The sequence below is a fragment of the Chelon labrosus genome, assembly GCF_963514085.1.
Source record: "Chelon labrosus genome assembly, chromosome: 20".
Lineage (NCBI taxonomy): Eukaryota > Metazoa > Chordata > Actinopteri > Mugiliformes > Mugilidae > Chelon > Chelon labrosus.
The window spans coordinates 3,577,407-3,602,088 of record NC_140353.1 but is presented as its reverse complement, the minus strand read 5'-3'; the positions used below and the strand labels follow the sequence as shown (position 1 = coordinate 3,602,088).

The window sequence follows — 24,682 nt, the reverse complement described above, 5'->3', positions numbered from 1 at the left end:
TCACGTGTTTCCTCTGCGTGCACAGAGCTCCTCTCTCATGGATCATTGATGAACCTCCACAGAGGAAAAACATTTTAGAGCAGATACACAAGCTTCTCCTCACCCAGAGACTCCCACCGACGCCGAGATAAAAATACAGACGCATCAATATTTATACGCGGAGAAGTGAAAAAGAGGAGGGGAGGAGGAGGAGGAGGTGGTGGTGGTTGCGTTTACACTAGAGCGGAACATGTGAGGAGACACTCCCTCCGCCGACTGTGGATGGGAGGAGATCTTCAGGCTGACGTCAGCGTTACGTCTTTTTGAGACTCCCATGTTCACTCTGTGACCTTCTCTGTCCAACGTGAGTCAGAAACAATCAGCTTTAAAAGGTTGAGACATTTTACTAATTTAGGCTCCCGACAGTGAGAAACACAAACGCTGTTAACGTCTTAAAACTGAAGCTTCTGCAGCAAGAAATCACCGACATAAGAGTCTGAACACTACCTAATTGCATCAGTCTGTGAAAGCCAAACGTGTTTCAGCAGTCACTCAGGAAAAGTGGACATAGCCTGCACTTATCTCTTTATATTTAATTTAAAATGTATATAAAAGGAAAGACATTTTTACCCAATTTGACTGATTAATTTATCCATCCTTTGTGTTAATATCATTCTAAGAACCACATCTGAGAGGAGAGGGGAACTGCATGTTTATGTACAAAACAAATAACGTAATTGTTCGACTGCTGTTTTTGTCTTGGCATTTTTTGTTTCGGGCATTTCCCAGAAGCCCGGGTGGTTTCTATGAAAATCACGAGGCTGCGTCAGAGCATGAAAAAGCTGCCTTTGGCCACCTCTGAGATAATTTGCTGAACTCACCTTGAGGTCTCTGTGAACAATGTGCTTCTGATGGCAGTACTGCACCGCCGATACGATCTGCAGGAGGAACAGACGAGCAGAGTTTTAGTTACATGTCTGCCGTGTTCTCAGACTCTGATAAAGGATGTGGTTGATGAGGAGATGCGGTCGACCCTAACAAGAGAGATTAAACGCACAGGAGGTGGGGGCGAAGACATCAGAAAGCTGAGAAAGCAGGTTCTCTCTGTGAATCTGTCTCACAGGCCACGTATCACCTGTGCAGACATCAATTTTCTTTCCAGACCAATTAAATCATTTAGGGACTGTATGTTTAATTTTTGCCGTTTTCCACATCTACTGTGCTACAACATGCTGCTGGATCCATCCTTTCAGAGCAAAACAAAAACTCAACAATGAGACGATTCAACTGTGAATTATATAAACCAGTTCTAACCAACATGGTTGCAAACAGACACCGGTAAATACCGTAACATAATCACCTAAAGGTGAAACAGGCAGTCCACAAAGCAGGAAGTAAAACTTGTTAAACAGGTTCAATGTGCAGCCAAACATCTGCTTAGAGCTGCATTAAGGTACCGTAACCCAAACTGGTGTCAAAGAATTACCAGAAATGAGGGCACACACAAAGTTGCACCTGAACACACCACAATGACTTGGAGACAGAGTTCTGCGCCAGAGAGGAAATAACCTCTTCAAACCAGAAGATAGTAGCAGTCTGTATACATCATCCAAAAGGAGAAACAGGAAGAGCTACTATTAGCGGGGAGGCTAGGAAGAGCTATTATTAGCTGGGAGGCTAAGAAGCTAGGAAGAGATGGGAGGCTAGGAAGAGATACTATTAGCAGGGTGACTGGGAGGCTAGGAAGAGCTAGTATTAGCAGGGAGGCTAGTAAGCTATGAAGAACTATTATTAGCTGGGAGACCAGGCAGCGCTACTGTTAGCTGCGAGTCTAGGAAGCTAGGAAGAGCTACTATTAGCAGGGAGGCTAGGAATCTAGGATCGACTGGAGGCTAGGAAGAACCACTATTAGCAGGGAGGCTAGGAAGCTATGAAGAGCTACTATTAGCAGGGAGGCTAAGAAGCTAGGAAGAGCTACTGTTAGCTGGGAAGCTAGGCAGCGCTACTGTTATCTGGGAGGCTATGAAGAAAGGAAGAGCTCCTATTAGCAGGGAGATAAGGAAGCTAGGAAGAGTTACTAGAAGCTGGGAGGCTAAGAAGCTAGGAAAAGCTACTATTAGCTGGTAGACCAGGCAGAGCTACTATTAGCTGGGAGGCTAGGAAGCTAGGAAGAGCTACTATTAGCGGGGAGGCTATGAATCTAGGAAGAGCTACTATTAGCTGGGAGGCTATGGATCTAGGAAGAGATTGGAGGCTAGGAAGAGCCACTATTAGCAGGGAGGCTAGGAAGCTATGAAGAGCTACTATTAGCTGGGAAGCTAGGCAGCGCTACTGTTATCTGGGAGGCTATGAAGCAAGGAAGAGCTCCTATTAGCAGGGAGACAAGGAAGCTAGGAAGAGCTACGAGTAGCTGGGAGGCTAAGAAGCTAGGAAGAGCTACTATTAGCTGGTAGACCAGGCAGAGCTACTATTAGCTGGGAGACTATGGATCTAGGAAGAGCTACTATTAGCTGGGAGGCTATGGATCTAGGAAGAGATTGGAGGCTAGGAAGAGCCACTATTAGCAGGTAGGCTAGGAAGCTATGAAGAGCTACTATTAGCTGAGAGGCTAGGCAGAGCTACTGTTAGCTGGGAGGCTAGGAAGCTAGGAAGAGCTACTGTTAGCTGGGAGGCTAGGAATCTAGGAAGAGCTACTGTTAGCTGGGAGGCTAAGAAGCTATGAAGAGTTACTATTAGCTGGGAGACCAGGCAGAGCTACTGTAAGCTGGGAGGCTAGGAAGCGCTACTATTAGCAGGGAGACCAGGCAGAGCCACAAACCATCGTAAACAGCTGGTCTCTTCTGAAACATCCTGATCAGCTGGTCTACATTTGATTCATTCTAGATCATCATGTTGAAAATATTTGTGGATTTGAATGTTCAGGGGAGATGAAGATGAAAAACGTCAAGAGCCTTTTGTCTGTCTGACTGTTTTCTTACTTTCTGCCGATCCAATACCGATATATCTTTTAATATTCAGTATCGGCCGATCCGAGTCATGATCCGATAATAAACAAAATGTCCTCCCCTGGACATTTCCTTATCTTTTCCTAATAACCTGTCTTCACTCCAGAAATGGGCTGGTCTAGATCTGTAATCCTCTCTGGAATATTTGTCTCCTTGACACTGTCTCAGGGAAACTTTCTTTCAAACCCAGTGGTCAGCGTTTGCTGTTGTTTCGGTGCAGCCTTTACACAACAGACATGATTTGTTCCCTTTATTCTAGTTTATACACAAGCCAACAGCCACTGAAACACAAGAAGAAGTCGTTGTCTTTGATTTTTTTTGGCAGCTTTGACGCTAGGCAGCGAAGGGGAATAAGACGTTACATGACACCACAAGGATGTGGTTTAGGTTTATGGCAGACTTAAAATAAATGACTATAAAAGATCAGGCTTGGCTGAAACTCAATACCGATCCGATAATATCAAAAATGACTAATCTGGACCGTTTTTAATTCAGCTCTGAACAGGGCTTGTGGCTCTGTTTGTGACAGTTATGGCAGAGATAAGTGATGGGGAATGAGGCTGGTCTGGACGTGTCTCATCGGTCTTCACACAACAGAGGACGGAGGACAGCGGCTTGTCTGCTGCAGAGCCGGGAGCAGAGGTGTGAAACCAGAACACTGCAGGGGGAGAAAGCTGGGTACCTGTCTAAATTTAGCTCTGGCCTCTTTTTCCTTCATTCTTCCATGTGCAACCAGGTAGTCGAACACCTCTCCTGCAAAAAAAATAAAAAAAGAGAGAGAGAGAGAGAATAAGAGTCACGGAGACGTTGGAGAGAAAAGGAAAAGACAGATGCAACGGAGGCAGAAGCAAAAACTGAATCACAACTTGTAAAAATAAAGCGGACAAAAATAACTTTTCTACGCAGCTGGCCCGCTCCGTCTCCCATGTGCATGGTTCGAGGGCGTCTCTTGACCATACTGAGACGAGCACGACGCTGCTTCCTCCGCACCGAGCCTCTCCTGGAGGCACAAACCTGCCGCCGAGCTCGGCTCCGGCAGCAGACTCTTCCCTCGGCCCACAGTTCTGCACACTTCCGGCCAAAACGTGACTACGCTCACTCGTGTGCTAGCTGCATGTGTGTATGTGTGTGTGTGTGTGTGTGTGTGTGTGTGTGTGTGTGTGTGTGTGCCCTTACTCCAGTGGAAACAGGAAGTAAAGACAATAACAAGCAACAAAAACACCTCCCCCCACCGTTTCCCATGAGTCCTCAAAACTCTCCCCGCTCTCTCAGCGCTGACCTGCAGAGGCGGCCAGAGTGTGCTTCTGTGCTTTCGGAGCTCTAGAAAAGCAACAATTCACCCGTGTGCTCTCTGACTCAGCCGCTGCAGACGCAATGAGCGAGCCAACACTTTGCATGTCGGAGCTAAAGGGCACACTGTGAGCTGTGCGTGAGCATAACGGAAGGAACGGAGCAAGGAAACTAGACGTTCCCTTCAGAAATGACGGGAACATTAAAAAAAAACAAACAACTAGAAATGAGAAATGTAAGGAATTGTAAGGCTTGAGGTTGAAAGAATTGAGTCACACTGGCGCGGTGGAGTTCCCCAAAGACTGTTAGCTTTGATCCAAGTCTGTACGCTACACGCTACTCTTGTTCAAAATAAATATACAAGCCCAAGGTGATTAAAAACGTCCACGTACAAAGCAATTCTCGCGTTGTCCGTCTCACTGTGGCCGAGTTCTTGGCACTGGTTGCCTAGGTAACCCTCCTGTACTATGCTAACATTTGGGAATTAGCACTAAAACCAAGTCCTGCCGAAGCTGGTACCTTTGCATGTATTTGGATGAAGATCTGAGGTGTAAATTTAGTCTGAAGGCAGAGCTTTCTGCCAATGCACCACATAAAAAAACTTGAGTCCATGAATGCGTTTCCTCATTTATTTCCTGTCCTCGATGAAACCGCGATACAAACAAATTAGAAATGGAGCATGGCTGCAACACAGCTTCCAGGACTGAGCCCTACTGCTACTGTGCAGCACAGAAGCAGAGCAGACCTGCACCATTTTTAACTTTTTGTTTTTTTTTTTTACTAAATTCTGGAGCCACATGTTCCTGGAGAGATCTGTGACGTTTTGATCAAGGCGACAGGGGAATTTGTTGAGCTGCAGACCGAGCTGAGAGAGAGGTCACCTTCAGATTCTGCCTGACTTCTTAAAATAAAAACAAAGCCAAACTGAAAGAAATATTTATACTATTAGGATTTAATTCAATTGCCCCCGTCTCAGCGGTAATGTGATTTGCTCCGTGACAAGCAGGTCTTCAACAATGTGTCGTCTCTGCTCGTCTCAGCTCAGCTCAGCATCCAGAGTATGACCGCTGCATGTAATCAATGGCGAGATGTGCCTTCTAGGTCATCTGCTTGTGTGTGACGTTGTGTTAAAATAACTGGTGCAAAGAAGCTGGTGCTCTTGAAAGCTGGATAAAAATAAATTTAGTTTTTCGGGGAGAGCTGAAGTTTTATTGAAACTCGTCTGTACAGAACAATATTCTTGTACTTTCTTTCAGGTACAAGTACAGCCTTCAGACTATTTGCTGCTCCCGGGATGTATAAATTATTAACATGCACATTTATCACATTTCGTGTTAATAAATTATATCTGGGACTTTCACGGCAGCACGCTCTGTTCAGATCTGAGTCGACTATCTGGTCGACTGCAGTTTTTGCATGTATTGTATTCACTTTTGTGTTTTAGTCTCTCTTTGCTTGGTTAGATGCATTCAGTATAATAAAAAGCTCACTCAGCTGCCTTGTTTACTTCCGTTTTTTGCATTTAGTGATTAATTCGGCCGCTAATATTGTGTAAAACCGTAATTACCACATGTAAAAATAATTAGAAAATGTGGGTCGATTATGAGTCTGTGGAAAATTTAATGCAACGCTGCAGCGAACGTCTTCAAGGCTTTTAAAGCAACAGAAACAGGAGGAGACAGGAGAGGACATTTGAATTACAGGTGTCCTCAGTGGTAACTAAAACTGAGGACCGTTTAGACGTATGTGTGCAGACGGTTGAGGATATGTATGTATTCTGACCAAGTTTGCAGAGGCAACCGCACACTGTGAAGTTTAAACAAGACACACAACAGCAGCCTGAGGAATATATTTGATTTTTTTTGTCCACAGATTTTGGGAATAAAACGGTCAATAATAGAATTTAAATGGGGGAGAATGTGAATGTTTGTGTCAGTAATGTTCAGAGTGAATAACAAAAGTTAAGCTTCTTACATACTCCGCGAGAAGAGAGAAAGCTGTTCTTGCTGCTAGGGCTACAAGAACAAGAAAAAAGTTTGTACTTATTTATACACCGAACTCCGGCTAAGTCCTCATAGGCCCCTCCCACTGCAGCATGCATCATACACACTAAGCATTATGGGAGATGCGGGAGACGGACGGAAGTCATTCTGACGACCGTGTCCGTCGGATCACGCCATTCATTCAGCATGCACCCACACACAGTCTGCCGATCTCTACCCAGGAGAGATTAGCGCTCACGTTGCTAACATTAGCATCTGGGAGCTCACAGAGTGGCAGCTAGCATTTCCGCTTTTCCCACTTTAATTTTCTGACCAATCACAGTTCTCGCGGGCCCTAGGTGCAAGAAGTATGTTCTTCTGGAGCCTGGGTATGCTAGCTAACGTTAGCCTAGAGGGTTAAACAACTGTGAGCTGCTCCGTGTCCTTGCAGACTCGTGTCTCTCATTGTTTATTATGTTATTTAGGATAAATGGACTCAAAACTTAAATTTCCCCCATGTGGATCAATGAAGTTGTGTCTTATTTGATGGGTCTGAGATAGGCTGGTAGATAATACATATTGGATATTTCGATTTTACAGCAACAAAACTAGTCTTGGTCTCACCTCCGCTGGCGTACTCCATCACCAGGTAGAGCGTCCTCTCCGTCTCGATCACTTCAAAAAGCTTGACTGAAGGAACGAGAGAGACACAAGAGACAGAGAGTGGAAATTATTAATCAGATCACGTTGAAAGACGAGGGAGAATCAGTCACGTGGATTTCAGTGTGTCGTGACCATGCAAACGCAGCATAAGGGCGCTGAGCACCACTCAATATTTACTGTACAGTTTTTTTTTTGTTTTTTTTTTTACTGCAGCGAGTCCAACTCAGAGATGTAAAAGACTGTGAGAGCTGCACAGCTAAATATAGACAAGGTGGGATGGAAGACAAAGAGAAAAGAGGGAGGAGAGAGCGAGAGATAAAGAGGGCGTTAAGGGCTGGTAAGCGCCGACTATCACCCTGGTAATTATAATCACATTTCTGCCGAGGAAATCATGGAGCGGCGGCGGCGGAGGGGGGGGGAAGGAAATAAAAAATAATTAGTGGGGAATCCCGTCTCCAAGACCAGACGCACCACGTATGTGGTGTTTTATTTCATGTGTGTGTTGCTTTGAGTAAGAAGGGAAAAACGTCCTTCTGGGTTCATTTTAATACTTAAAAACACCACAATTTATGGATTCATCGAACCACTCTTTGGATAATCCCTCAGCTGAAGTAATTACGAGCAACAGAACACCCAAAAAAAAGTCCACGATCAAGCTCTCGGCAGCTGAGGTTCGTGTAATATTGGCTTCTTGTTGCAGCAGTGGTTTGGTGTCAGTTGGTATTTCCTCTTGCAGACGACTGTGCGGTGGTAAAGTTTGCTACCGCTCCAGGCAGCGTGCTCGCTTGTTTACCGATTATTCTCCGACTCCCAACACAAAGAGGAGAGGACGGCGCTGTAGTTTCAGCCTCTGCGTTTACCTACAGCTGTCCACGGAGGACGGCAGTGAAGACTGCACGTCTTTGGAGACAGTTGAGCGATAGAATAAAATAAATTGTCAAGAATGCAGCGGCTGACCTCAGCAAACCCAAACGTTCTTGCAGATGGTTGTTGTGTTTCCAGAAATCTTTTACATCAGCAGGATTATTTGACTTTTAAGAACACTGAGGTTCACTAGTTTACTAATGAACTGGCAAATGAGTTTAAGAGTCACATCCACTTACCTATATTGGGATGATTCAAGATCTTCATTATTCTAACTTCTCTTAAGAGCTGAAAATGAAAGAGAAACATAGAGTTTATGGTCAACATTTCATCTGAGGACTGTTTTGGTCCATTATACACAAATCAGCCACAACATTATGACCACCGACAGGAGAAACGAATAACATCGACCATCTTGTGACAATTCAAAGTTCTGCTGGGAAACTTCTGGACCTGGCATTCATTCATGTGGATGTTAGACCTGTAGCACCCACCTAGACCAGACCAGGAACCCCCATCCCATAGCAATGACACTCCTTGATGGCAGCAGCCATCCCCAGCAGGATGCAGCCACAAAAACAACTAACAACTAGGAACAACTAAAAAAAAACATGAAGAACAGCACAAGGTGTTGACCTGGCCTTCAAATTCACTAGTGCAAAAAATAAAAGCATACAACATGGCAGTGACACGACAGGAACAAGAGCAGGACCACTCCGACTTTTACACGTTCTCTGCTAGTAAAGTCAAAATACATGCCATGGAAAAGTCAACAGGAATAATCGGTCTCATCTTGTGTATCGATGTGAACGGCAACCGCCTCAGTCTTTTCAGTTCACGTGTAACTTGTCTCTGTTCTTTTATTATAAAATAAAACCACAACATCTCTGTGACGTTCTGAATAACCCTTTAAAATAAGGAGGAATCCGTTACTTATTACGCAGCCTTTACATATAACATGCCATTACAGTCACATGGCAATGGACGAAAATTAAATTAACTTGGTAGAGCTGCTAAAAATCTGACCTCTGTCAGGTTATCTGATGTTTCTCAATTCTGGAAAATAGATTTAATGCTTTTAAGACATTTTAAAGGGCTACACAAGGGAATTTAAAGACCATTTCCTCCTTTTTGTGCAGAAAAAAAGAAGATAGAGGAAGAAGAAGAGGGCGGGATCGAACAACGCCATTAACAGACACTAATCACAACAGCGCCGGTTGTGAAATTTAAATCAAAACCTTAAATTATCTGTTGATTCCCCGTTTTATTTTTCTGTGCCGATTACTTATCTTAAGTTTAATTGAAAAGGGGTCGTGCAATAATGATGAATGTCTTGTGTGAGTGGTTTTTTGGAGTACAGTTTTTAGTTTTTTATAGTTTTGTTGTGTTTGCACTATTAAAGGTCGCATTATTTTTAACAATAAATGCGCTCTATTCTAATGAGGAAGCATGTGACGAGGGTCCTCATCAACACTGCTGTTATTATTCTTAGCTCACTTCTTTTCTTGGACGGTTCCTAATGGGAGATCTTGGGTCTAGCGACATAAACACTGCACTCTTTTCTCAGCATGAACACATTTGTCAGGGAAATGTGATCACTTAGCCACCTCAGCTTCACAACATACAACAGTTATCCCTGCAACACAGTGTCGCTCTGACATCCGCGGATGAAAACAGAATTTGAAGTTAAACATGCACCATCGGATCTCCCCCAGCTCTCCACCGGAGTCACCACAGCAGCAGATCTGTGACGGCCAAAAATGCTTTTTAGTGTTCTGCTGTACGAGGCATAGAAGGGGCTATTTATTATTGATCGGCTGTTAACTACACCTCGCTCTCTCCACGTCCATATGAAATATGAAAAGCCATCAATCTTTCATGGGCAGCCGGAGTGCACACGGACTCAAATCAACAAATGCGTGTAGCACTAAGTGCGTTTCCGCCGTGTTTGGGTTATGAGAGCTGAAAGAAGCAGTAGTCACCAAAATGCTCGACACTTCCACTCAATTATTAAAACTGAAGTTATTCCCTGAAATGAACTCAAGCTGTTTCAGCGGTGACGTAATAAAGGGTTTGGTTGTTTTTTTCCTTACTTCTGATTAATCATGAAGCTGAGTGGATAGTAGGGGATGTACAGACTAGTCGACTAGTCAGTTTGAAAGCTTCACTGCTGTTCCATGACACATTAAGTAGGCAGTTGACTAGTCACTGACCTAGAAGACAGGTGAGGAGCCCAGTGGGTCGTTGCAGCAAACTAGAAGCGGTTCCTCAAGTTTGTGGAACTAAAGATGAAGCCCATACTACCGTGACACGTCAGTCCTGAAATACAACAAAAGTACTGCGTGCTAATGCATCTGAAAAGGCTAATGCTAACGCTAGCAGAGGAACGGTCCAAACCTTCTGGACAGCAGTCAGTTAACAACTTCACCAAACGTCCTGTGGTAAGAGAAGGAGGCTGCACATCAACTATTAGATAAAGTTATGGTGCTGAGTTGCAGTCTGTTTTTATACAGGCTATACATATCTGCAGCTCACAGTGTGTAGCACATGAGCTGTCTGTTCTCAGCGTATGTATTCAGGTCAAGAATATAGATTTCTTTACTTTCTACTGTGTTTTTATTAGTGACGTCATCAGAGAATAGTCTTTTAGTCAACAAAGCACCGTAAAACTGTACAATTCTTGTACTGTTGTGTATTATTTTATATTAATGAATCTATCAAATGCCAAATATTGTACCTAAAGTTCATCAAGGACGACTGTGATGTTGCCTCCAGTGTCTGCACTAAAAAGTTGCACTTGAACACAAAGACTACAGTCAACGACCAGCTGGTACAAACGCTCTACACCTGAGAGGATATAACGCTTCATACCAGCAGGTGGCTGTAGTCTGTATTTATCCTGCAAAACGGGAAACAGGAAGAGCGACTGATCTGATATCATAAAGTCCTCTGATGGTTTTTTAAATGTATGCCATTTCCTGCATGTTTCTCGTTAAGAAATCTCGCTGCGGTCTCACACAGCTAGTCTCACGAGATCACGCAAACAAGATTAGTCCACATGGGAGGCAGATCCAAAACATGACAGAAGCTTCAACACTGACAGCACCGTCAGACCTTAAAGCTGATTGGATTTGGCAACAGGAGACAAATCAAAGATGAGAAACGAGAAGGAAAGTATAGTGGAAATACCACAAATCTCTTGAGTTTTGTGAAAATCTCTTCCATAAACAACCAAAATAGTTTTGAAACCTTGTGAACCGGAATCCAATCAATATAGGGAATCACTCTCGGCACAAAGGCCTATTCACTGTTTTGTTTTCTTTCATCACTTCCTGTCCTGAGCCGATAAGCCAATCAGACTGATCCCTCAACTCGTTCTATTACTGATTCAACCGACAGAAGTCAGACTAGTGGGAATGGTGCAGGATACAGCACAATATCTAGAAATCGGCAAACTGGTTGGCCACGGCCTTCGGGCCCCAGATTGCATCTTAAATTAATTATTTTATGTCACTAACTGATCAAAAATGTTCCCACAGTTCAGTTAATCTATTGAAATAGGCTTGATTGTCAATGAGATGTTTAGTTAAGACATATTGTCAGTAACTAACGGCTTCAGCAGCATCTTTAAACATCTCGCTGAGGTATTCGTGCATTAACCTCACTTATCTCTGAGGTTTAATCCGCCCTCTCGGCGGGGAGTGAAAGAAACAATGACAGTAAAGCAGGGCGACAGATTCGAACCCGCGGTTCCACCGGGACGCCACGACGAAGCCTTCTGTCCTGAACCCTGGACGGCTGGTGTCTCTGCCCGAGAGGCAAACAGATGGTGGCAAACAGCGGGTGTTGTTTTCACGTTCTGTATGCCGCCTCGACACGCAAGTCTATAAAAATCTGGATTGTTTGAGGCCTCCTTCACATTTCACACTGACCCCCCCCCACCCCCTTGCACTGTGAGCCAGGTGTGGATTCATTGTGTAACATCCACAATGCAGACTGAGGTGTTTCTGCACATTTATTTGCAGAAATAAATGCACATTTTCATGCAGCGTTAAGCCGTGTGATAGCGTGAGCAGCAGCTTCTGCGCACTTTCAACTCTCCTGTCAACTTTCAACTCTCTACTTTCAAAATAAAGTCGCCTACTATAAAGCTGGAACAAATACAAATAAGATGACAGGCAGGATGGATGAACTGATCGGCGCAGTAGCTGCAGAAGCCGTTTGTGTGTATTTATACACCACAGTCAACTCATAACCACAGATTCTTTGTGGCGGAAAGTTGGTCTGCAGTCTCCCCACTGGGACCTGATCATGCTCCAGAAAACATCCGATCGGCCAATCAAATAGTTTGTGTGGGCTCATTATTCAGCGCATAACCAACTTATTAAAGCAACTAATCAAAAGAAAGTTTCAATTAATTGATCCCATCGTGTTTTCTATCCTAATGGGGATGAAAAAAACAAAAATAGCACCGTCAAAATAACATATTTATCTCCAAATCACATGACTACAATGAAGCAGCTCGAACACTGGATTGTGCAGTGATCGCTGGCTACAGAGCGAGATAATAAACGTCCTTTCATTCCGGGGTCAGAGTGAAATTTAAGGTTAATTACGAACTCCAGACAGCGAGGCCTTCAGGAGTACGCCATGCTAACAGAATGAGCACGGAGAAGAAGAAGGAGAGCTCCTCATTGTTATTATGATCCTTCCTCTGTCCGTCATTATTCTGAAAATACACTCAGAAAGTAGAGGACAATAAATCTTTGCTGCGTGACCGTGGAAACCTCTTCACTGCCGCTCACTTCCCGGTTACAGGAGAGAAGCAGCAAACCCGTCCAGGACACCGATTTATGTCTTCTAACTCTGTGACTTTGTAAAGCTTTTGGCACAGTCTGTTCTGTCCTACATAGCAGAGCCTAGCCTCCGTGACATCAACACAAAAAAAACAAAAAAAACAACAACACACCGACAAGTATATGGGAATACTTTGTCAGGTATGCTGCGCAGTAAACAGAATTAGTGGAAAAACACACGAGAGGCGAGTGATTCACCGCATAATGCAAGCATTAGGTGGAGGACGCAAGCCTGCCGGTGATCCAGTCATACCACGGCAATGATGCACAGCTGTCCACGTTACGCAATCTGTCTTGTGATCGATACGAGGCTCCTCAAGACCGAATGACACACGTTTATAGGATGAAGTCACACCTACGGTTGGCTTTCGTCAGCCTCAACTTCAGGTGAGGCGAGGCTTGTAAACAGAACAGACAATAGATCGTTACTTGAGGTTTCTTTCTAAACCTTCTTCCCTCCAACAAATCAGATTACAGTCGCTGCAAGATCAGGCAGAGTCGATGGATGTGTGCGTTTTTATTTCAGCTGGGAGAAAATGCATCCGGGCAGCGGTTTTCTTTTAGCACAAGCTCGCCTTCTTGAATGTTATTGCTCTCATCTGGACAAACAAATTAACCTTAAGGGGAAGCGTCGGTCTGGTTCAAATTAACTGCACCTATTGCTCAAAGTGCGCAAACGCAGACGTCTTCAGGCGTAAAGACAAAAACGAACTGCATCCATCAGTTTAATACAGTCGTTACCAACCTTTATTAGAAGGCAATAAATACCTATGAACCTCCAGCAACAGGTTTTATATCTGTGCTGAGTGAAGTCCTGTAATAGATGTCTTCTATTATAGTGGATTAAAAAAACCCTAAACAATAAAACTATTAGATTTACAGGTCGAACAATGATGGCGACAACTTAACTGCAGCAAAAGGTTTCATTCCTTGTTCGTTTTGTAGCTGATTAATTGTCTGAAAATGGTTTGATGACTAAAATGTCCTTCCTGTCTACCAAATAAATCAAAACGACATGGCGATGTGGAGATTTCCTTTTCCAAATGGAAAATTCATGAATAAGAAAATGCTTGTTGCTTGAGTAGCTGCTTTTCAACCAAAATGATGCTTGATACTTGATGTTACTTTAAACGGTCAATGTTTTTTTTTTGACGCAGCTCCAAGTTGCTTTAAATGATGCCGAAGTCTCGTATAAACTGCCCTACAACCACTTAATAAAAACAAAACCGGGAGGTCGTTCTAGGCTTTAAGCTTTTTCAGCTGACACAGTTTACATTTAATCAAAAGACTTCCAAGTGTCCTACTCCCTCCTCGACCTTTGACCTCGCAAGACAACAAGACAGTTTCAGGACAGAACGGGAAGAGCGGAGCCAGGAGACGCTGACAGATGTGAAAGTCGGCGCTCGAGCTCTGACTAAACTATCGAGAACACGAGGCTGAAAATAAACATTTAGGCATCAGAGACGATATCCCCCGCTATCAGCCTCTCGCCAACTCTTCCCGTTACATAATAGGTCAGGACTCAGCAGAGCTAACAGCAGGTTTTAGCAGCTCCAAGGTAAGAGGAGTGTGGAGAAGAATACATGAGATCCGGTGCTTTAAAGTCCACCTGAACACACCATACACATATACTGATGATATTCAGTCAGCTTTAAATGTTTAAATGACTTCTTCATCATGAAAACCCATCAGCCATCGTCCTCCCATGTGAGGCCCCGGTTCAAACCAGGTATTAACATGCATCCAGGTCTGATCTCACATCTGGAGGTGGTCTAAGCCGCTTGCGACTACATTTTTCTTTAAGTAGCATGAACACACAACGTGTCCCGGCCACACTGGCAGACCGACAACTCAGCGGCCAACGGCCTCTTGGGAAAGCAGAGTTTAGCCAAAAAGCACCGCAAGATTGTTAAAATATTGTTATTAGACGAAATAATAATAAATCAGGATTTAGGAAATTAAATTAGAGAATATGGAGAATAAGGAGATTGTGTAACTTCCACGGTTCCAGTTATAATTCAAGAACAGTGCAGGTCTCAAAAATAAATAATGCCGGGTTGGAAATAAATAAATAAACAAATAACTTAACAGAGAAACTTTACAGTCGATTATGTTCCAGAATTTGTATCCTATCCCCATGTCACGGCACACACGCAAAACAGTACCGTTCATGGTTCTGAAACAACAGTAGATAGCCATCCGCTGTTTTGACACAACAGCTGCTTGCTAAATATTCTACAGCTCACCCAAAGATGTCGGTGTTTATTTGCATACAGAGTTGTGAAAGCCGTGATTGGATTTCTAGTTCTGGTGCGAACACAAGTGCTTAAAGATGGATATCTGGGTGTCTGAACGGGACCAAAAAGTCACAGATCTAAGTCCTGAGACTGGTTTCTTTCCTGCAAACAACTTTAAAATATAAAACTACAACAGCAGGTCACTGGAGCATTTAACAAATTTGTCAGGGGGCCATTTCTAGAAAATAATAAACAGTCAAGGCTCTAAATGTGTGTTTTATGGCTCCACGGTGCACTTTAACTCGATGTTTTAACTGTTTTTGCAAGAATCACACAGGAAGATGCTTGTCTATATGCAACAAGCTGCAAACAGTTAGCCCAGCATCAACAACAAGTCGTATTTTTAGTTCATACAAAAAAATGCGAGCACAAAACCAGTCTGCCTTTATGTTAAACTAATCAGCTGTTATCAGGCATACATGAGGGTGGTAATGATTTTCTTATCTAACTGATTAGGTGATTAAAAACTTGAATTACTGCTTTAACCCTTGCAGATGTGGACGCTGCAGGATTAGGGACCTGGCTCAATTAAAACAAGCCACTAATCTGATCCACGTCAGGATCGCCTTCAACTCTCCCACTCCTCAACCGAAAAAACACAACAAAAAACAGCCTATAAATAGAAACATGTGACCAGAACGGGACCGTTTAATGTGCCAATCGCAAAAAAAGTATTTAAATGCGGGTCGCACACTCGAGTTCCTTAAAATAAACATTAAAAGGAAATCTAAATCCCTCGTGGAGCGCAGGGAAAAATAACTTAAAAGCGACAAAGCAGTCACTAAAAACAACAAGGACTGCCAACAAAAGCTCGACGCTTTGTGTTTCTGTGAACAGCGCCTGTCATGACTCAGTGTTTTTCTGTCAACGCAGAGTCACAGCCAACGCCAAGGGGCCCGGGCCTCCGAGATACAAAGGCCAAAATCAATGCAATGCTTTGGAAAAACTGATGGAAAACCACTAGACGGCCGCCGAGAGGAGCCGAGCGGCGGTGGGCGGGGGGCCGGCTGAATATTAACACCGAAACATCCTCGCCGCTGTCACGACCAGCAGCAGCGGCGGCGGCAGCAGCAGCAGCACCCGTCCACTCTTAACCGTCTGACAGCCGAGTCGGCACCGCTTCTCCAGAAACCACTTCCGAGCCGAAAAAGAAAAACCTCACAGATCAAAGACGACAACGCATCTGCCTTGCTAATGAGCGCACACACAAAAACACAAACTGTAAAGTGAAACTGCTATTCACCGAGAAGTAAAAAGACACGCTCTCCGCCCTAAGACATTTGCATTTTAAAAGCCAAAAGCCGCTTCCTGATTTGGTTAATTTAAAGAGGAAAAAAAAAAACAAAGCCGCTCGCTTCCCAGACGACAAGAGAGCAGCATGAACTGTACAAAAAAAAAAGGAAGAATAAAATGTCATTTTGGTTTTATTTAAGGAGAACAATCTCCTCTTTCAGTCATCACGCTTGAAATCCTTGCAGCAAAACAACAAGAGCTCTTAATTCAACCTCAGAAAGCTATACAACGAACACGTGCTCTGTCCCAGCATGCACTGCTTCCCATTTACACAATTAATACCCAATCTGTTGTGCTTCATGAATTAGTAAATGAATTCTGCCACAGTGTGAGAGCATAACCCGAGAGGAAAAGAGGGGGCGAATTACCTTCTGAAGGCTGTTTGGGTTCAGCTGTGTCTTGTCTATTATCTTAATTGCCACCTGTGGAGAGAGAGGAGACACAAAAAAGAAAGAAAGAAAAAATGAATCGAAACTGAGTTAAATGGGACACAACAGCAGAGGGAAGTGTGAAAAAGAGGAAGCAGAACGAGACGCTGAAATAAAAAAAAAAAAAGACGACAGCTCACGAAAGGAAAGTGTCACTGAATTAAACCACAACTTAGAGAGTTTAGAGTCGATATGAGAGAGCAATAACACAGTTTCAACATCCTCCCCGGGTTAAAAATATGGTTAAACTGCAGAATTATTACGAAGAGAGAGAGAGACGCTGTTTCCTTAAAATCCCTCGCGAAGAAGCAGCTCATCAATTATAAACAAATGAAACGCTCGACAGCAACGGCTCGCCTCGAAAAAAAAAAACAAAAAAACAACTATTACTGCCAAACGAGATTTAGAGCGATGGATGTGTCCGAGCATGGAGCTGAAACAGGGCTGAGCTTTGTGTTGAAATCTTCTTGTGAAAATGTCCTGTGATCCATTATTTCTTAAGAAGGTAAACAGGTTTTTTTCAGACGCTGTAAATCAAACACAAGCAGCCTCACAAGAACTTGTCCCATTCTGACGATTTAAATTAGGAATTATTTAATTAACAGAAGAGAACAGATGAACAAATAGTTCCTCGGTAGCTGGGAGCTTGTGAAGCCGCAGCGTAGAGGTATTGACTCTACTGAGCACATAGTAACGGCCCCATCTTTTGTATTTGCTTTACGTCGGCCGTAAAGCAAAGCCAAGCGTTAAAAGAGCGAGACTAAACACGTCTTCTGTCTGGAAGCACTTTGTGTTGCCTAGTTTTATAATGCTGGTCCAAACAGTGAAGGTTCAAGTGGGATTAGAACCAGTATACCTTTACTTTCTTTGTTGAATGGAGGTAGGATCTTTGAGAAGGATGGTTTTTAAAAATCATACTGGCCGATACTCATTAATAAATGATCAGAATTCTTGTATTATCTTGTACTGCTCCTAATGCATTGCACTGAGGATTACCTACAGGAGCTCCAACTTATTTATTTAAGCGTACACCGAGATAACGTCCACATTAGCTTTGTAAATGCATTTCCTCCAACGAGTGTCACGCCTCCGTGCAAACTTTCATTTTTGCTTTTGGCTATTTGCTAATCTATTCTAAAAATTAAATAAAATTTAATCTATAAAGCGCCTGAAACCCCCCCAGAGTGAGTACTGAGGTGACAGTAGCAAGAAGAAACTCCCTTTTAACAGGAAGAAGCCTTGAGCCGAACCTTAAGCTCATACGGAGGAACCCATCTGCTTGAGGCCGGCCGGGTAGAGACAGGAAAAAGACTAAACACACATGTAGAATCTAATCGGAATACAAGATATCAAGCGTTTCGAGGATAATGACAGCCACCCTAAAAACAAATAAAGACACCCAGAGTCTCTGCGCGTCTCACCTCTCTGCCGGTGAGGATGTGTCGCGCCAGTTTGACCTTGGCGAAGTTGCCCTTGCCGATGGTCTTGAGCAGCCGGTAGTTGCCGACGTGAGGCTGCTGCGGCTCCTCGGAGCTGCGGGACCGCACGCCGGTCCGACCCGAGCGCGTGGTGCTGATCTCCTGGCGGCCATTACTGTGAGACGTGTGCTGTGCGGAAAGAAAGAGAGAAACACATGTGAAGTCAGACGGGTGCCCGGGTTTTAGAATCGGTTCTTACTGTGCATCATCTAGAGCATGTTTCAGTGGTGATTCATGTTGACCTACTGTGGCACATCCTCTTAGGCACTGCAGAAAAAAAAAAAAAAAAACCCGACCGATATATTTATAGACAAAGAAAGTGAGCTGTTCTTCCACCAGCACATAGCTGACAGACTCCACCATCGTTTCATCAACCAAACACCAGAGCTCCAAACCAACGGGAAGATACTGCAGTAACGTTTTTACCTCTTAATAATTCTGTAATCTTTCCAATATTTGATTTATATAATTTGCTCTTTGAGATATCAGTTAACCAGAGGGCGAGGAAACATCTTCAAAAGTTTAAAAAAAATAAACCCAAAGATGTTCAGTTTTTCGTCAATTATCAATTGATGGTACATGTTTTAATTTAGCTCAGTCATATTTATATAGATTCAAAAACAATTCAAACAGTCTCTAGAGGCTTTACAGATGCCGCAACCACACCGAGCCGATATTTTTATACTTTATATCTTCATAAATTTGTACTTTTAGGCTGATTTGTGGATTTTTCCTGTTGCTGTACTGATGCTAGTGGACTCTGATTATCCCTTAGGGTCTATCTACAGTATAAATGTTAAAGAAATAAGACTGAGACGCTAGAACAAGTTGGTTTTTAGGGAAAATTACGTTTTCTACTAATTATTTCAGCACAAAATTAAATTCAATCGAGTTAATAGTTAACAAAAAATGTATTTCCTGTCAACTTTATCTTATTATTATTCTTGCAACAGCACAAAATAACAATAAATACTGTCCAGAATACTCATGCTCGGAGGATATCCAGCATACATGTTGCTAACTAGCCAGTGCGGTCTTGTTTCAGCAGGAAGGATGAGGGTTCTCTGTATCAGCTTTGTGGTACTTGAGACTCAAAATACTCCGGTGGAAACTCCGTTCACATCGGTACAAAATGCAAATAACTGCATTCTTGTAAAAAAAAAACATCTGGCACAACTTTGAGGCTGAACTTGATGTTTAAAATCATCTTTATCCATTTGTGCTTGATGAGGTTTGCTGCTGCTGCATCTACCAGTCACGCCGAGGGTCCTATCACAGAACATTTAAAAGCCCCATCCCAAAGTTAACATGCGCATGAAACAGATGGATTTAGGGAATACTGATTTCAGATTACATGTTGCACCCTTTTCCCCCACCCTATCACGTTCCTGCGAATGTCGTCGACATTCATAACCGAAATACTGTGACCGAGCAGAAGTTGTTAGGTATTTCTTTCGCTTGTTTCTGATATTGTCGCCTCTCGTCTACTGTGCCGACACCAGCTTAGCCACAACTCGACGTGTTGATTAAAAGGCTGCTCTGTAAAACCGCCGCTGTGATAGAAAAAGGAGATCGACCTACAAATAGAAAGCACGTCATCCTGTGATGGGCACTTTGAAAACAGGATGTGCAGCAGAGCAAAGAGCCACAAACAAAAGGTGCAAAGGGTTACCGAAAGTTAAAGGGTCAACCCTGTCCGCTCGCTAGTAAACAATGATTCTAATACAACACGCCCTGCACTACTAAATCTTCAGCTTCATGACGTCTGTAATGTTCAGTTGATGTTGAAACTGCATCAGAGAGGTGGTGATTCAACTGGATGATCATTTTGAAGGATGTAGTTTGTGGTGCTCATCAGCTCTCTCAGGTATTTGAACTAAAGCTGAACACCAGAACCCTAATGAGGATGAGACTTAATGCAGAACTGCATTTGTCTTTCTCTTGTGTACCTAATGAACTGGCAAATGAAAGTACTTCATACCAACTGTTGAGCATAGTTAAACCTCCTTTAAATGTCTAGTATGAGTTGCAAAGTAAGGTTAAAGTTGCATTTTCTTAATTGCCATTAGTGTATTATCGCAAAGTTTATTTTTATTTATTTGTCATCTCCAATAAGTTTCTGATTTAGAAAATGTCATAATTTAGAAATTTAGTGGTGAAATGAAAAGATAAACACGTAAAATATAAAATAAATGTGTTGTTTGTTGTTATTTGCGTGCTGCGTTCAGAAGCTTCCCTCCATGTCCCTAAAATCAGAATTGACAGATACTCTGCCTCGGTATCGACTGTCCAATTGATGTCTCATTAACGGCGGCGGGGTGCCCCGCCCGGCCCGGCCCTGCCCTGCCCTGCTCTTCCACTAAACCAAACTCACCCTGCAGACAATTAAAGACAACAGAGATAAAGTAGGAGAATTAACAACCTGACTTTTATGCGGAAAAAAACCCAAAAACTAGAGCGCTAATTAAACCAAAAAGTCCTGCACATATTTAAATCATGACTATTAGACATAAGGTCACAATAAATGTCGTTAAATGTGAAGAATATGACACATAACATTTAAATTAAAAGACATCAGAGGAGTCAGAAAAGCGCCACAAACCACAATAAGGTCACTTTAACTGTCTGCCAAGCAGCACAGACACACTTTAAGTCACCACAGGAATATTTCAGGGCTTCGTCTGCAGCGATAGCAGCGGAGATAAAAATACCATCAACTAGGGTAAGGTCACTGTTGAATCCCACACACAGGACCGCAAAGAAAAGAACATTATAGATCTGCTAATCACACAAAACCAGTTCTATTTTTTTTTTTTTTTTTTTTCAGCAAACAACCTCCAGTAATGAAAAATTAAAGTTTAATCTTTTTCCTTTTTTTACTCACAAAGCTGCGGTGTCTCCTGGCTGACTGGGAGCCCGTCATGTTACAACAGGAAAACACTGACGGTGGCGGTGGTGACGATGACGATGACGATGCCCATAGAGGTTACCACAACGCCAGAGATTTCCCAACAACTCAGAGCCCCTGATACCCGCAGAGACAATCAGAGAGGACAGCAGCGGGACGGGGGAACACACTGATCCCAGTCAAGCCAACAACTCACCCAGAGCGCCCAACCCGGAAACGAGACACTAACCTTCCAAAATAAAAGGCGCTGGGGTCATTTTAGCAACACAGACTTCCAAAAAAAAGGTGATGTTTAGTTGTTTGTCTGCGTGTTTAATTAGGGATTAATCATCACGTGATTCTACTGCACAAGAAAACAAACCACCAGGCGATTAAACTAACATCTTGGCAACGCATTTGGCAGCCCGAACGTTTACATTAACGCCGGCTGGAGTGGCCTAATTTCTTCCCTCCTCCCGCCCCTACGGGATCAATAAAAAAGTTTCACCACATCTTATCGCCCTCGGAGCTCTTGTTTGTGCAGCAGAAGGTCTTATCTCCAAGCTCTCTGACTCTCTGACTCTCTGCCACTAGCGTGATGAGTCATGAGATCCAAGACGATATCACATGCAGGCATTACTGTACGTCTCTGCAGCTACAGGCGGCATATGGAGCATAAAACACCAAGGTATGACTGAGAAAGGCAGCGTGCGAATAAATAAAAAACATCTGATTTAAAGACAAGCACAACAAGTCATGGATTTAGAGATTAAAACGTCTCTGTAGGACCATTTAGACATTAAAGGCCAAGCAAGAAAACGGTTCCTGTTCCTTAATATTCTGTGTTTATGAATGAGACGGGTGTAGACAGGTGTTCATGTTTACGTGTGTGACAACAACAGATTTATCTTTGTTTTTGTAAATCTGGATTTTGGACTGACGATTGAACAAAACTTTAAACCTTGAAGGCAACGTTTTGGTTTTAGGAAAGCCCCAGGGTTAACCGATTAATTATTTAGTCGATGAAATATCCAACTGAGGCAATCTGCAGCTATTCTGATAATCACAGCTATTCAAACTACCAAACATTTACTTAGTTAATATTAATGAGATGTGATGATTTGCAGGGTGTGTTTGTGCCATCTCAAAGTAAACACATCTACTATGCAGTGTTGTTTTAATTAGAAGTGTCCCGATTCATTCATTTTGATTTTTTGATCCAGGCAAATATCTAAACAGATCTGTACAACAGCCGTCGAGCAGTGTGCTAATCTGATGATCTCCCTCCTTCACCCTCCGTCGTTGTGGAGTTTAGTCCGGACCAAGCGCTCGCTACCAGCAACGAGCCAGACTAATCGGCGAAGCTAGCTTGAAACCAGAAGCAGCCTTAACTCGATATGGAGGTGTAAATCTGGATAACGGTGGCAGCCAGACAGCGATTAGCGAGGCGTGCAATGTGGATATATTGTGTGGTAGAAATAGAGCAAAAAACATCCACAGCAGATGTTCCAGAGGTTTTGTACAGCTATTTATAACTTCAATTTAAGATGTACACCGCAGGGCTGTTCATAAAAGATGTTGAAGTTTGTCGGTTGGATATGTAGTTTGTTAAAACTAAGTCTTTTTGTTAGAAAAGCCAATAAACATTTAGTTTCTTAATGCACTGCAGAGATACGCCAACTGTCAATCATATACACTAGGTATTAAAATGATTGTGGGGAAAAACAGAATCATAAACATAAATATTGTTAAAAATATTCAGTATGCCGCTCAAATCATCAAATATTAAAAAGGCTTGTTTTTATTTCTTTTGAAAACAAAACAACAGCTCTTTGTTACCCTGAATTATTTAAAACTTAAAGTACACACATTCTTTGTATTTTAACCTTAAATGAGGGGAATTATGAATCAATTCCGCCTTTATCTTGACGCTCATCTGAGAGTTTAACTGATGAAAAGATGCATTGTGTCCATTGTGTGACAGTGCTTTAATTTTGAAAATCCTGCCCGGAACCCACACGCTCACACTGCGGCTGCGCTGACAGCGTTCTCGCACACAGGAGATTCTGGTGGCCACGAGGGGGCGGGGACTAACGAGACCCATATTTGGAAGCTGAACGGCTGAATCCTTTGAGTGACAGCCGGGAGAGCCAATCGGCAGCCGGAACAGAAACTACTGTTGCCTGCCAGAAGCAGAAGGCAAAGTACTGTAGTTTTGTTCGTGGCCGGGCCTAAATATCCAGAGTACGTACTCAAATACGGATAAAATCACATTAAAACTAGTATTAAAAGATGAAATTAAGTGTATAGAAATCACATCATTGCCACCGATAAAAAAATACAAGGTCTATCTGACGTAAACGATATGCTTGTTTACCATTTTCCAATAAAGTGTGAAACAATTCGCTATTTTTCTGTCTAATAATGAGCCATAATTTACCCTGCTTCTAGATATAGGTCGGTGGCATTTAACAGCCACGAACCAGGCGACAACAACCCGACAAACAAGCCTTTAAATACTTACACTTTCCGTCACCTTCTCGTTGACCGTCGGTAAAGGAGTTTTTGTTGACATCTTTTTATTCGTCCTTCCTCGACCGGTGGCCGTGTGATGTCCACACAGAAACAAAAGATAAGACTGCTCCGTCTTCGGTCCGAAAGCTTGAGGAAAAAGATGTGAGCTTATTGCTTTGCTTTTGCAGCCCTCTCCGGGGAAACAGCCTCAGCATGGATCGTGACAATTTTCAAAACCAGACCGGACGTGTTAGAAGCAGCCGAGCACTTCAACTGTTAGGAGATGAAGGAAGAAGAAAAAAATAAACACAATAATCTGAACGTTTAGACTCCGTTCATGGCCTGCGTCCAACTCCACAAATCAGTGTCCGTCTGTCCGTTTTAGGGTTCGAGTCAGTGAAGCTAACTAAACTAAAGGCGCTGTCGGCAGCCACTTCCAAAAAAAAAAAAAAAAAAAAAAAAAAATCGCCACAGGCTTTTTCTTATTTTCTACTAAACGTCTCCGTCTAGAAACAAGCCATGGCGTCGAGTGTCACCAGGTTGTGTTTCTCCGGGGGGCTCAGAAGGTTTGGCCGGCTGAAATACTCGCCGTCGGCTCGGTTTCTTCCATCTCCGGCGGCCCAAAGTGAAGCGGGTCTGTCTGTTTTAGGTGGGACCAAAATGGCTACTCAGCGGCTGGGCTGGATTAGGGTGCCTTCACGGACCAGCGCAGAGCTCCGACATCCAACAACCGACTTTTAAAACCGTGTTTTTTAACCTATATTTTGTCGATTAGTCGATTAAAATTCACCAGTCGAAATATTTATACGTCGAACAGAGAAAAAAGGCAAAAAAAAAATATTCAATTCGTTATCATTAAACGTGGCAAAGATATTTTTTTTAATTAACTGATTATTTAGTTGATAAAAAAAAAAAAAAACTCTGCATAAGGTTAAAAATACACCCTGGATGGCTGAAACATTTTTATTTCATGTAACTTTTAAAAAAATATATATATATAAATAGTTGCAGACTTAATTTTCTGTTTTATCTGGAGTCCAACCTACCAATAAACAAGCTAGGCTAAAGAACGTAACGTAGCTTACTATCGTTTAGCTTTTAATAGAGAAAATACATCAGCAACTATTCTGGTAACCTATTTAGACA

General features: G+C 42.8%; 1 protein-coding gene across 18 annotated transcripts in view; it reads right to left on the bottom strand.

Annotated features, from left to right (window-relative positions):
• The window catches only part of mark3a (MAP/microtubule affinity-regulating kinase 3a), a 53,955-nt gene extending 29,756 nt beyond the window's left edge, over nt 1–24,199 (bottom strand). For all 18 annotated transcript variants that reach the window (XR_014699662.1, XR_014699663.1, XM_084569402.1 and 15 more), the window contains exons 1-7: nt 23,547–24,199; nt 18,079–18,264; nt 16,598–16,651; nt 8,023–8,071; nt 6,881–6,946; nt 3,667–3,737; nt 861–917 (exon numbers count right to left, since the gene is read on the bottom strand). Coding sequence is in view for 16 of the 18 variants with exons in the window: in XM_084569402.1 (XP_084425528.1) it covers nt 861–917; nt 3,667–3,737; nt 6,881–6,946; nt 8,023–8,071; nt 16,598–16,651; nt 18,079–18,264; nt 23,547–23,597 (534 nt within the window). In the remaining 2 variants the exon portion in view is untranslated. The remainder of the gene's footprint in view (nt 1–860; nt 918–3,666; nt 3,738–6,880; nt 6,947–8,022; nt 8,072–16,597; nt 16,652–18,078; nt 18,265–23,546) is intronic.
• Between the last annotated feature and the right edge of the window lie 483 nt (nt 24,200–24,682).